We start from the raw sequence: 13,831 nt of genomic DNA, 5'->3' as shown, positions 1-13,831 counted from the left end.
ATTACTAATCAGATTTCTAAGTCTTTGTTCCAGCTTTCACATGTGGAAAAGGAGCGAGCGTCGATCGATGCTATGGCCTGAGCGTCGATCAATGCTTCCTCAGACAAGCATTAACGACCTAATCGATTATGTTCAACTAGATTCCTAGACCAACTATCATATGCGCCTATATATCTAATCCAGCAAAGTTTTAGTTCCGTTAATTGACTGCACTTTTGTGCGTCTCAATTGTCCTATAATTCTAGGTTCAAGCAATCAGTCACACTGTCGTGCTTTCTAACCACTCCAGATCCTAGTATTACAAATCACTCTAGTGTATAGATCTATAGTTATTCTAGCAGTCCTAATTGATTATCATCTTGACATTAAGCTCATGAAATCCCTAAACCTAACAAGATGATTACTCATATATAGAAGCAATAACACAAATCATATTCTGAATAATATAATAGATAAAGAAATCAATGATAAAACCAATGAAGTTCCAATCAATCTCTGAAGGAGAATTTATCTTCTCTCCAAACCTAAGAGAAAACAATAGAATAGAATAATAGAAATCTTGTAGCTGTCAACAATTGCTTAGAAATACATAAATAGGGTTTCTGGTCGTCCATGAGTATTTTGGTAACTTTGTGTGGCTTATGGGCATCAGTCGGTCTTGAAATATGCTCGGCCCGCGTTCTGGCATCACCGTCGATCGACACCAAGAGTGCACCGTCGATCGACAGTCTTTCATCTACTCGACAGATTCGTCTCGCGAGGCAGACTGACCACTCTTCAGTAAAATATGCATAACGTTTGCTACAAGATGCTGATTGACCTCAAACCGGCGACATTAGAAAGCTAACCAAATCTATATCTTCAGCCAATAGATGGGCTCAATATAAAGGTGGTAAGATATCCATCCATAGCTAAACATCTGACGCGTCTGTGCAGCTCTACACTCAAAAGGTTCCAAAATACACCAAAATCACCAATTTCCTCCAAATCATCCCTGAACCTGTAAAACACTCTAAATAGACTCTATATCATAGTAAATATATATTAAAACACTTATATACCATGGCTAATAATGGGTAAAATCCATGGTATATCAATTAGGCGCAAGCGGAAGCATGGTCTGTTACCTGAATTAATTCACATTATGCTAGGATTGGTAGAAACAAACGAAAGCTGATCTAGAAACCTAGTGAACATAAGTCAAACCCGCTCGGTAAAGCTTGCTGGAAGGAACATTGATCAACAACCCTAAAGGTGTATCAATCGACGTTCTGATAAGTGTATCGATCGATTATCCATTGATAATATCAATCGACACTTTCTCCAGATCAACAAACGACAGTTGAGATCTGAGATCCAAACTATAGATATTCTAAACAAACGACAGTTGATAGAATATTATTTTGTTTTAGTTCTAGAATACCCAATAAACTACTCTAGCTTCTATACTATTATAATCCTGATTACCTGAATAGAAACCCTAAGTCTAACGCTTTTTCATAATTATTTACAAAACCTCAATCCAATAAACCGAACAACTACCTTGTTCACCACTTCAATTTACTATTTACTTAATTGACCTAGCTTAATCATAAATTGTTTAAGATCTTTTGTGTGCCACAGCTCCTTGTGGATTCGATCCCTAAGTACTACAACTCGACCTCTTATTTGAGAGAGTACAAATCACATAGGGTAATTTGAGTGATATAAAATTTGATTAAGGTTAAATTATGAGAAAGTGATATCACTCAAATTACCCTAAGTGATTTGTACTCTCTCAAATAAGAGGTCGAATTATAGTACTTAGATCAAATTTGATTAAGGTTAAATTATGAGAAAGTGATATCACTCAAATTACCCTAAGTGATTTGTACTCTCTCAAATAAGAGATCAAATTGTAGTACTTAGGAATCAAATCAACAAGGATCTGGGCCACACAAAAGATCTTAAACAATTTATAATTAAGCTATGTCAATTAAGTAAATAGTAAAATTGCAGTGGTGAACAAGGTAATTGTTCGGTTGATTGGATTGAGGTGTTGTAAATAAATATGAGAAAGCGTTGAGTTTCTGTTCAGGTATTCATGATTATAATAGTATAGAAGCTAGAGTAGTTTATTGGATATTCTAGAACTCAAACAAAGTAATATGCTATCAACTGTCGTTTGTTTAGAATATCTATTGTCTGGATCTCAGATCTCAACTGTCATTTGTTGATATAGAGAAAGTGTCGATCGATATTATTAATGGATAATCGATCGATACACCTTTCAGAATGTCGATCGATACACCTATAGGGTTGTCGATCGATGTTCCTTCCAGCAAGCTTTATCGAGCGGGTTTGACTTATGCTCACTAGGTTTCTAGATCAACTTTCGTTGTTTCTAGCAATCCTAGCACAATGTGAATTAATTCAGGTAACAGACCATGCTTCCGCTTGCGCCTAATTATCCTAATATCAAGGTTCTAGTTAGCTACTCTAAAACACAAGCAATAAGAGCAATTCAACTGATGGATATCACAAACAACTCAGCAATTCTATATTTGGGACTAATCCTTCATAATCCTATTTGAACCCTAAACCTAACAAGATGAATTACTCAGACATAGCAAAACAATTCATAACAAATAATATAAAGAAATGCATAAATAGATTAAAGTTAGAAATACTGGAGTTCCAATACAAATCTCTGAATGAGTCTTGGATCTTTTCTCCAAATCTACTAAAAGCCTTTAGCTGTGTAAAACTAGAAAGATAGGAAAAGCGTAGAAAGCGTGTGTTTCCTAGAACAATCGCATAACACATAAATATTAGGTTAAAAGTTGGACATGGGTATTTCTGTAATTATGTCTTGACTTGGGTTTTAAGCCGACTGGGCTTTGCGTGCTTCGTTATCGATCGATGACACAAATTGTGCATCGATCGATGTGGACTCTGAATGTCGACCTCGAACTTGTTCGATGGTCAGCTTCGAGTTCCTTCTCATTTTATCTCTAAAATCCACCCACATCACTACTTTTCACCAGATCATCACCGAACCTGTAAAAGTGCTAAAAGGACTCCAAAACAACATAGATAGTTCCTAAAAACACTTATATATCATGGTCGAAAGTGGGTAAAATCCAAGATACATCACTACCCAAGCTTCTCATTCGACCTAAACCAAGTTCCCATTTAGCTCAGAGTAGTGTAGTGTAGTTTAGGCAGCTAAGGTTAGCTCAGTATAGTGTAGTCAGCTCGTACAAGCTAGCTGACCAGCTCAACCAGCTGTGGCGGTTGGTTTAGGTAGTGACAGTAGTATGAGGTCCGGGTCGGACGAGTGTCCGGATCTTGTCTTACAAAATATATAGTTTTATTCGAATATAACACATAAAACATACAAAAATAGATATCTAAATTTATAAATCTATCTTTTTATGAGGAAAAATGAAAACCATGAAATGAAAAACCTGCAAAAAAACAAGATGAAGTGTTGAGAAAGACATGAGACAAAAAGACGAGAAATTAATATAAAGTTTAATAGATTAGATAGAGATTGTAGGGTTTTTGATAGATAAACATCAATTTTTTTTTTGCAAACATTTGAGAAAAAAATAGAAAATGTGTAAATTTTCTCTATATAAGAAAATAAAAATTCTAATTAGGTTAAAAAATTTTGTGTAGAAAACTTCTCAAGGAATCTACAAATGCATTGCAGTTTAGCAGCTAGTGCATTATAACTTCTTAAAAAGTCTTTTACCCTTAAACCCTAAAATTAAATAGTTTAACTAGATTAAAATAAACATTTCATTAAACATAAAATAAACTTATATAATGTTTAATATATACAAAAATAAACACTTTATGTCAAATTTTGATTTTTAAAAATAAATTAGGATTTCATAATCCTAAAAATATAGCATTACTTATACATATGTTTCCAAATTCTAAGCAATGAACAATCATTATTTACATTCTATATTCACTCATATATGTGGAAAACAATTCAATTTTATTACATTTAAATTTACATCATTTGGAATTGTCTATAGTTATATGACTTCGGTTTATTTTCCATCAAAATATTTTTTCAAATTTTCTAAATGAATTTTAAGATAAAATACATGAATAGACTTCTAGAAAAGTTTTATCGTAGAAAACTTTGTTGTCATGAGAAAATTTCTTAGGATTATAGTAAAAATGTCTACAGTTTTTTAATTTAGTTATGAGAGGATAGTACTAGTTACAGTATATGTTTTAGGTTATTTTTGCATCTGATTGAATTTGAGATATAAATTTACATTTAAATTCGAAATTTTGGTCTTTTTTGTAAAATTGCCCTATATTATTAGGCAACGGATATTTCTTACAAGGCAGCCCAATCACATTTTGTGGAGAGATCAGCTACCACCGTTTAAGTAAAATCTTTTCTCTTTGCTTCTTTGTTTCAAAGCTGTTATAGACTTTGATACTAAGTTTTCTGACCTTTGTGTCTTTTTTTGGGACTTTTGATATGTACTGTATCTGAGCCAATAATTCAGTCTTTTCAGTGAAAACAAAATTTATGAGCGAGTTTAAACATTCTATTAACATACCAAAAGTATTGTTTTCATACGTTGCAGAAAAAAAAAACAGAAACAATGTTTCATTCATGATGGGCTTCGAAGGAGTGATCAAACCCCAGTAAAGAATGGGCTAGTTTATAAACACTTCTATAGCTGGCTTAATCTTTCTCTTCCACCACATTTATAGGCCTTAAAAGTAATCTAACAAAAGTATAAATAACAATTAACAAATACCAATTGATTATTATCAATTAAACTTTTGGCCAAAAGAAAAAAACATACTGGGTTGTGATGCTATCGATTGGTTATTGACTAGAAATAAAGAGTCAAATATAGATGATAATGAATTTAACAAAAGTCAACCTTAGAAATTTTGGCCACTCAATCTCTTTCTAAATTAATATTTACTAAAATATACAAAAGAAAATATAAAGGATATCACAAAAGACAAGAAACTTTTGGAGTGGAGTTGGAGTAGGATTAAAAGGGATGAATGCCTGAGAAAATAAATAGCGCACCAAGGAACAATAATAGATTAATTATGCAGGCGTGATTATTGATTCATCCTTTAAATTATCTTAAAAACAAAACAAAAGTTAGGGCCAATATGGAATTGATACACTTTTTGCTAGGTTTCGTGTCACCAAACAAGCTAGCACCAGATGATTTTACGATATGTCAATGCTATCAAGTAACACTCCTATTTAAAATGAAAACATGTTAATAAGTATTTGGGCTCGTGACTTTTATAGATAAATAGCAGTATGTTGGATAACCAAACTAATACTGATAGGCTTTTTTTTTTTTTTTTTTGTAAACTTAGGCTATTTTATTTAATTGTACTGTTTTCACAAGACATGTATGAATACATGGACGTGTGGTAAAACAAGAAAGATGGGTGCTTCCTTGTTCGGTGAATTGAAACTAATATACATATTAAATATTTCCCCTTACTTTTGCTTATGAAAAAAAAAAGATAATTACATATTAATCAATAATCACGCTCATATATTTAATTAGCATATCCGTATTAGTTTAAATTATTTTTTTTTTGGAATCATGTGTCCACTTTTTATAATAATTGGAACATAAATTCTTGGGTTCACCCCTAAGGTGAACCTCTAGATTCACCAACCAATAGTATTTGAATATTTGATATTTGATATCTTTTAAAAAAGGAAATAAAATTAAATATCCAAATTAGATTATATTTTTAAAATAAAATAATAAAAATGCATAAAAATAGTTAAAAAATAAATTAATTAATATTGTTAAGTCTTCAGCAAAATACTAAATCCTATACCCTAAATACTAAACCCTAAACCCTAAACGTTAAACCTTAAACTTTGGATAAACTCTAAACCGTTGAAAAATCTTAAACCCTAAATCATACATTAAAAACTAAAATTTAATAACACTAAACCCTAAATCCTAATCACTAAACCCTAAACCCTTGGATAAACCCTGAACCCTTGGATAAATCATAAACCCTAGAGTTTATGATTTATCCAAGGGTTCAGAGTTTACCCAAGGGTTTAGGGTTTAGTGATTAGGGTTTAGGGTTTAGTGTTATTACGATTTAGTTTTTAATGTATGATTTAGGGTTTAAAATTTTCCAATGGTTTACGGTTTATCCAAGATTTAAGGTTTATAATTTAGGGTTTGGAGTTTAGGATTTAGGGTATAGGATTTAGTATTTTGCTAACGGTTTAACAATATTTATTTATTTATTTTTGTAATTATTTTTATGTATTTTTATTGTTTTATTTTAAAAATATAATCTTATCTGGAAATTCAATTTTGTTTCCTTTTTTTAAAAGATATCAAATATCAAATACTCAAACACTATTGGTTGGTGAATCTATAGGTTCACCTAGGGGGTGAACCCAAAAATTTCTCTAATTGGACACCAATAAAGAAGTATTGAATTAAACCCTATTGCACTCTACACCTCGTCCTTCGCCCTAGTTTTTTTGTTATTTATTATGAGAAGCTCAATTCTTACAGTGGTATTAGGACGACATGCATGTACAAACCAATCAACATATGTGTGGTCTTAGACTCTTGATCATTTATCATTTGAGTCTTCGTATTTTTTTTTCTTCGTCTATGAATGTCATCTCAAGTTCCTTAATTTTACACATGTTCTAGTTTCATCATCTGAAAACTGGTTGTCAATCAATTCGTTTAATTAACTTTCGGTCGGGAAAAGAAAATCTTTCTTAAAGCTGGAGAGCAAAAGAATAAGAGTTGGTCAAAACCAGTGTAGCAAGGAATCAGCTAAATAATTGGCTTCTCTCGGAATAAACTGAAAAGAAATTACTTGAACGAAAGAAACATGTTTATAGGTTGCAGCAGAATAGTTCTTAGTTCTTGCTGTGGTGGAGGCTTATCTTGGAGTATGCGGGTTGTGGTTTATAAATTGGACTAAATATCAAGTCCAATCTTCACATATAGCTTTTGAAAGTGTCTCTCTCTCTCTGAAGAAAACATGTTCAGGAATACTAATTAGTCCCAAACTATTTATAGATTCTACTTTCTAGCAATACTTGGAAATAAAAGCTGTTAAAGTGGGTATTTTGGTTTCTTCTCTGTCGTGATTAGTCGAACTCTTGACCATGAAGACACTATTTATCCTTGGATGTCCATCTGATTTACTAGTTGAGTTACCGATGTTGGATTCGAGGCCAAATTTTGGATTCCTACTAAATATAGTTTCTAACAGATGATAACATATTTCGCGATCGGTCTAGAGTTACTGAAGAAAACCCCAATCACCTTAAAAAATGTAACAAGCTCATGTAGAGGTCAAATACATCTTCAATTGACGTACGATCTTACGCAGACCGCATATAGCAACATCTTCGGTGGCTTAAAGACATTTCCATAAATCTGTATATAATATTAAATGTATCTTAGTGGACATACCCCACTCGCATATTATATTGTCACCACCATCGAGCGTATCATATTCATATACACTTTATATATATTCTCTAATTCGCATATCCTCTAGACTCTTAACCAACAACAAACAACAACAAAAAAGCTTGAAGAAATAAAGAAAATGATAAGGGAAGAATGTACTCCAAGTTCGTCATGGTGGGAAGATGTTCATCATGATGATCATGCAAGCTCCATTTCAACTTCTTTTTACCATAAGAATAGTAATGGTAACAATAATAATAACTCAACCGCAAACTGTGAAGGAGACAATCTCTCGATCTCAACGGTAAACACTTCAAATCGTTTTGACCTAACCGCTGAATCATCCAGTCGTCACTCTCTCTCGGCTCCGGATCACCCTGCTTCCACCTCCGATGAGTTGCTCCGAGACCACGTCGTCTCTTCTAATAATCATCTATGGAGTCTTGCCTACTTGTAAGTATTCATACGTTTATTCGTCTCTATACGTACGTATTTTTATGCTTCTTTTAGGTCTGCGTTCGTACTTGCAATTTACACAACGGTTCTGTAGATTCAAAGTTTAGTTTAACTTTTAGTTCTACGCTCCACTCCATCATGATATCGTCTACTTGGAATTGCCTTCTCTTTTCTTTTTTTTTAAGATAACTTTTATTTAAAAAACGAATGCTTTCAAACCTGAAAAACAAAATGAAAGAACATTAGAAACAAAAGAGAGGTCTAAAAGTTGGTTTACAAAAGTAAGTTAGTAGCTCTTGAATTATTGTTACCCAACAAATGATTTAACATTTGATTGGTGAGGGTATGCCTATTATTTTGCACTTATGATTCATCTTTTATTATTGGCCACTCGAATATGTAGTTTATTATTATTAAACAAAAAAGGTTGAAGTTATTGTAACTATTTGTATTTACTTAAACAGAAACGTAAACGCAACTAAACATTATCATTTCGTATGCGTTTACAAATTCCATATATACTTTAAAACATTAAAAATGTAGTGTTCCTTATTTTGAAAGTAAAAAAAAATTAGCATATAAACTACACAAATTCATAAATATGTTTTTGTTTTAAAACGATCGAGCCCATATTTACCTTAAGTTTTGTAATTTATACATACATGCACTGATGATTTATTATGATTATAAATGTACAGGCCTGGTAGAAGCTTAGGAGATCAAATGCTGGATCATCATCATCATAATAATCACATAACATCTTCAAGAAATAATTCATCAACAACATCAGAATTACCTTTTGAGCCAGTCTGCGATAACGCCAACGGTTGGATCTACGACACAAACCAAGTAAGGTACGATCAAAGTAGCGAACAAAGGCTGTCAAAGTTGACGGATCTCGTAGGCAAACACTGGTCGCTCGCGCCACCGAGTAATCCCGACATGAACCATAACCTTCATCATCACTTTGATCAGACAAGCGATGATATTTCTATGTACAGACAAGAATTGGAAGTGAAAAATGAGGAAGATCTTTGTTACAATAATGGATTAAATGGTGGTGCTTCGTTGTTTCGTGATGCTATAGAAAGTTCAAGAAGTTTCCTTGATATAAGGTTAAGCAGGCCACTAACGGATATTAATCCGTCGTTTAAGCCATCCTTTAAAGCCTTAAGCTTATCTGAGTTTGGCAAGAAAGAGCATCAAACGGCATCACTGGTACGCATACATCATCAGTTATGTTTATATCATCAAATATGTGATTTTCTTCCCTGATTTTGTTCATTAGCAATAGCGTATTTAATTTACATTCGCGTAAACGTTAGCGTTTACATTTAATGGACTTAATGTTTGATATCTCCTTTGCAGCTTTAACCTTGGAGACGGATGTTAGTATATGGATGTGAAAATTTATTCTTAGAATTTTGATGGCGAAACCTATTATTACATTTTAAAATATTATAATATTTTACGAAAACAAATTTTGGTTTTACCTGATTTTCAAAAAAGAAAAAAAATGTTCTTTCTTTTCCAAAATGTTAGATGGTTTAAGAAGTTTCCCTTTACTTTATTTTATAAGCTGTTTTAGAAATTCTATGCAGATTTTAACAGTATTTAATTTTTAACAATTCAATTCTACTGTTGTATGATTATTAAAAATGTATTTCTAACTAATTTAAATAAGTATATTTTTATTTACTAAGTAGCTTTTAATTTCACGTTATTATCAACAACAACTTATATTTTGGAGACAAAGTACTGAACTTTAGAAATAATTTCTTAACATAAATTTGGTGGTATTTGGATATTATTTTCCTTATATATCTTTTTTCTGCTATCTGCATGCTTTTCATTACTTTAAGAGTCAAATTCACCATAAGAGTTCATTCCTTGCATACCACATTCAGTACCACATATTAATCTAACATTTCGTTATTCTACACATGTACTATGCCAAATTGCCAATTAGATTCTATGCACCTAACGCTAACCACGAATTTGGAAAAGCTATTTTCGCAGGCAACTGTGAGGTTGGGACCAACAAACGCCGGGAAGAAGAAAAGATGTGATGAAGTCTCCGATGAGGCCTCTAAGAAGGCCAAGTGCGGCCGCGATTCCACACATTCGCCGGATAAGGTAATCTTTAACCGAATATAGTTATGTTTGTGCGTGCACCCAAGTAAGTATGAACGAATACCTTTATAAAGCAGAACGATAGTGTGTATATGTCTCACATCCGTAGTTGGAGAAATAATTAACTAATATATAAAGAGCAGAGATTAATTTATTTATCATCAGTGGTTGTTAGTTAGAAGCTTTTGATAAACTCGATTTCAACATGCTACTTGATGTTAGGCAACTCCATAGATATAGTTCCTACAATTTTCCACACATGAATATGAAGAGGAACGTTAATGAATGAATCAAATCTCCTATTAATAGCTGGGGGAATTATTTACTAATATATAGAAGGATATACGTCAATTTACTATTGTTAATTTGCTTGAAAGTTCATAATAAACCTTAATTTAAAAATTAACTATTTAACAAGTGAATCTATGTCGAGAGTAAAACTATACGTTGACAAATACTGACTTTGAAGATTAATAGTTTATAAGAATTTTCTAAATTATTGTTTGATTGAGAATCTTCTATTGAGACATATGATAACAGTCAGTAACTATTTTATGTACTATATTTGCCAAAAGTATAATAATGATCTTTTTATGGAAAATGTGGTTTTGAATGAAATTAATATTATTTTATATAAATATACAAAAGAGGTTATTTTGAAAAATAAATGGCAGGATTTACCCAAAGCCAAGCTTCGAGACAAGATCACGACTCTACAGCAAATTGTGTCTCCCTTTGGAAAGGTACTACAAATAGGGACTATTCAATTTTTCTTTTTAGACTTCATTTTCATATATATATTTCTCTTTAGTTTAACGTTCCTATTTTTGGTACATGAAGAAAAATTTAATACTTGTTTGAAAATCTTTCAGACGGATACTGCTTCTGTGCTTCAGGAGGCCATCACATACATAAATTTTTATCAAGAGCAAGTAAAGGTAAAATGTTTACACGTAGGAAAATATTGATTGCTGCATGCACATGCAAGCCCTTAAATCCCAATTGATTATCTTAATTGATAATTTGATTGGCCTTTTTACGATCATGCAGCTGCTAAGCACTCCTTATATGAAGAACTCGTCAATTAAGGTACGTAACGTTTTCAGGAAAAATATGTGTGGATCTTTTAAATATGTTTCTCAATAGATATTTTGCTAATTATATCTGGTATTCAGTTATAATGGTATATGTATGGTTTTAGGATCCATGGGGAGGATGGGACAGAGAAGAGTACAACAAAAGAGGACCGAAACATCTAGACCTAAAGAGTAGAGGCCTTTGTTTGGTTCCTATTTCTTGCACCCCAGTCGCCTACCACGATAACAGTGCAACTGACTACTGGAGTCCCTCGTATAGAGGTTCTTTGTATCGCTGATTATGAGCACAATCAACTGGTATGTGAAAAGAGACCGATTTGATTAGCGATAAACCATTTGAAACATCTATCGGTGATTTTGCAGTGGAGCAAGCAGTAGAAAAAAGAACATTATATGTATATATACTATACATATTAATCACTGGGGTCGTAGTTATATGATTTGCAGATGTTCCGCTTAAACATGTATTATAGCCTTATATTATACAATAATATTGGGGTTTGATTTAGATATGTTTGATTTAGATATAATACAATGTAATACAAGATTAGTTTACTTATTACAAGGCTTTATGGCTTTATATACATGGAGTCACCGACTTCCTTCTATACTTGTTTCGAAATTGACAATATATTTACGAGTATCCTTAGGACTGTCCAATGTGTGTGCGGTATTATTTTCTTTTTCTTATCATTCTGATTTCAACCTGGAATCAGTTTAATTTCGTTACCAAAAGTAATCTTTAAATCTAAAAGATTTTAAATAAACTCAAATATTATACGTTTCAGTTTTTCTTAAATAGAATTATTTAAATATAGAATAACCAAAATTATTGTTAGCTATGCATCATTTTATTCGGTTTGCAACGGGTTAGCCAAATTAAATGTCACAGTATAGACGTGGAGGACATGAAGAAACTATAAACCATGCCATATTTGAAGTTCTCCCAGTTTTATAGACATTGGTACATTCAGCAATCCCAACTCTATTAGCAATGTTTCCCAGTGCAAGCCATTATACGAATATAGACTATCTTTTTGGCGGAAGAACGATATAAAAGATCCTGACCTGGATAAAGACCCATATCTTTGGATTATGTGGTATATTTGGAAAGCGAAAAATGATAAATTATTCAGAGGAATAGACAGAAATTCATTGAAAATTGTTCTGACATGCACTACAAGAAAACAGCGTAATTCTAACGGAAAATGAGATCCTCGGAATATTCCGACGAATTTCTGAGGAAATTCCAAGAAAACCCAAAATTTGGGTTTCCTCGGAATATACCGATGAAATACCGAGGAAATCATATTCCTCGGAAAACACCGACGAATATCCGAGGATATATTATAGCCGTTAGAGAGCCGTTGGGGGATTTAAAAAATTCCGAGGAAATTACGAGGAAAGAGCCGTTGCCGTCGGAATTTCCACGGTACTGTCGGCAGCATTTCATCTATAAATACCCGCACCCCAACCTCTTCATTCACTCCATTTCTTCATCCTCTCACATACTATATTTACACACGAATTTGATTGAAAAAAACATGTCTTCTTCAAATTATTATCGTTCTTGGATCGATCGACCTCATTTGGATCCGAACACGAGATTGCTTACGGAAGAATACCAACGAGGTATAACCGAATTCATGGGGTTAGTTCAACGACAACCGGAAGCAGAAACGGGTATGTTAAGATGTCCTTGCTCTAATTGTAAAAACAGAAAGATTATTAAAGAGTGGGATGTTTGGACTCATCTATATTTGAATGGGTATACACGAAGTTACAAAATTTGGTATCATCATGGAGAAACTGATTATGAATATAGTAGTACTAGCGAACCTCAGCCTGCAGTTAGGTTAGAAGAACCAATTAGAATGGATGTAGATTATGGTGTAGGTACTGAGCAGATGGTAAATGATCATTTTAGAGGGGAAGATTTACCCAATGCAGAAGCTATGAGATTTTATGATATGTTGGATGCTGGAAAGCAACCCTTGTACGAAAGTTGCAGAGATGGTCATTCAGCTTTATCATCTGCAACAAGACTGATGGGCATTAAAACATATTATAATTTGACTGAAGACTGTGTGGATGCGATTGCTGATTTTGTAAAAGGTATTCTACCTGAGGATAATGTAGCCCCTGGTTCATACTACGAGGTTCAGAAACTGGTAGCTGGTCTTGGTTTATCGTATCAGGTAATAGATGTATGCAACGATAACTGCATGATTTATTGGAGGGCGGATGAACAGCGGGTTACATGCAAATTTTGTGGAAAGGCTCGTTATAAAGATACGAGTGGAAGAGTTCTTGTGCCATTTAAAAGGATGTGGTATTTGCCTTTGACGGAAAGGTTGCAGAGGTTGTATCAGTCTGAACGCACAGCGCAACCAATGAGATGGCATGCGGAGCATTCAACAAATGGTGAGATTAGACATCCTTCAGATGCAAAAGCGTGGAAGCATTTCCAATCAACACATCCCAACTTTGCGTATGAGAGAACAAATGTCTACCTTGGATTATGTACTGATGGTTTCAGCCCGTTTGGCAAGAGTGGAAGACAGTATTCTCTATGGCCAGTCATTCTTACACCATACAACTTACCGCCAAACTTTTGCTTGCGACGAGAGTTTTTGTTTCTCTCCATTCTCGTTCCCGAACCAGAGCATCCTA

The 13,831-nt window shown here is 33.2% G+C and overlaps 1 protein-coding gene across 2 annotated transcripts; it reads left to right on the top strand.

Annotated features, from left to right (window-relative positions):
- Window positions 1–6,785: 6,785 nt before the first annotated feature.
- Window positions 6,786–11,742, top strand: LOC106364379 (transcription factor bHLH111). Of its 2 annotated transcripts, none has more exons than XM_013803968.3 (7): window positions 6,786–7,925; window positions 8,627–9,146; window positions 9,936–10,064; window positions 10,736–10,804; window positions 10,934–10,999; window positions 11,112–11,150; window positions 11,263–11,742. In XM_013803968.3, the coding sequence occupies exons 1-7, from the start codon at window positions 7,612–7,614 to the stop codon at window positions 11,434–11,436; spliced, it is 1,311 nt and encodes a 436-aa protein (XP_013659422.1). In that variant the 5' UTR covers window positions 6,786–7,611; the 3' UTR covers window positions 11,437–11,742. The 2 variants fall into 2 exon arrangements, with proteins under 2 accessions (XP_013659422.1, XP_013659424.1); XM_013803970.3 differs by having other exon boundaries at window positions 7,195–7,925; window positions 9,948–10,064.
- The last annotated feature ends 2,089 nt before the right edge of the window (window positions 11,743–13,831 follow it).

This window comes from Brassica napus, chromosome C5 (assembly GCF_020379485.1).
Source record: "Brassica napus cultivar Da-Ae chromosome C5, Da-Ae, whole genome shotgun sequence".
NCBI classification, from domain to species: domain Eukaryota; kingdom Viridiplantae; phylum Streptophyta; class Magnoliopsida; order Brassicales; family Brassicaceae; genus Brassica; species Brassica napus.
This window is presented reverse-complemented; position numbering and strand designations above follow the sequence as displayed.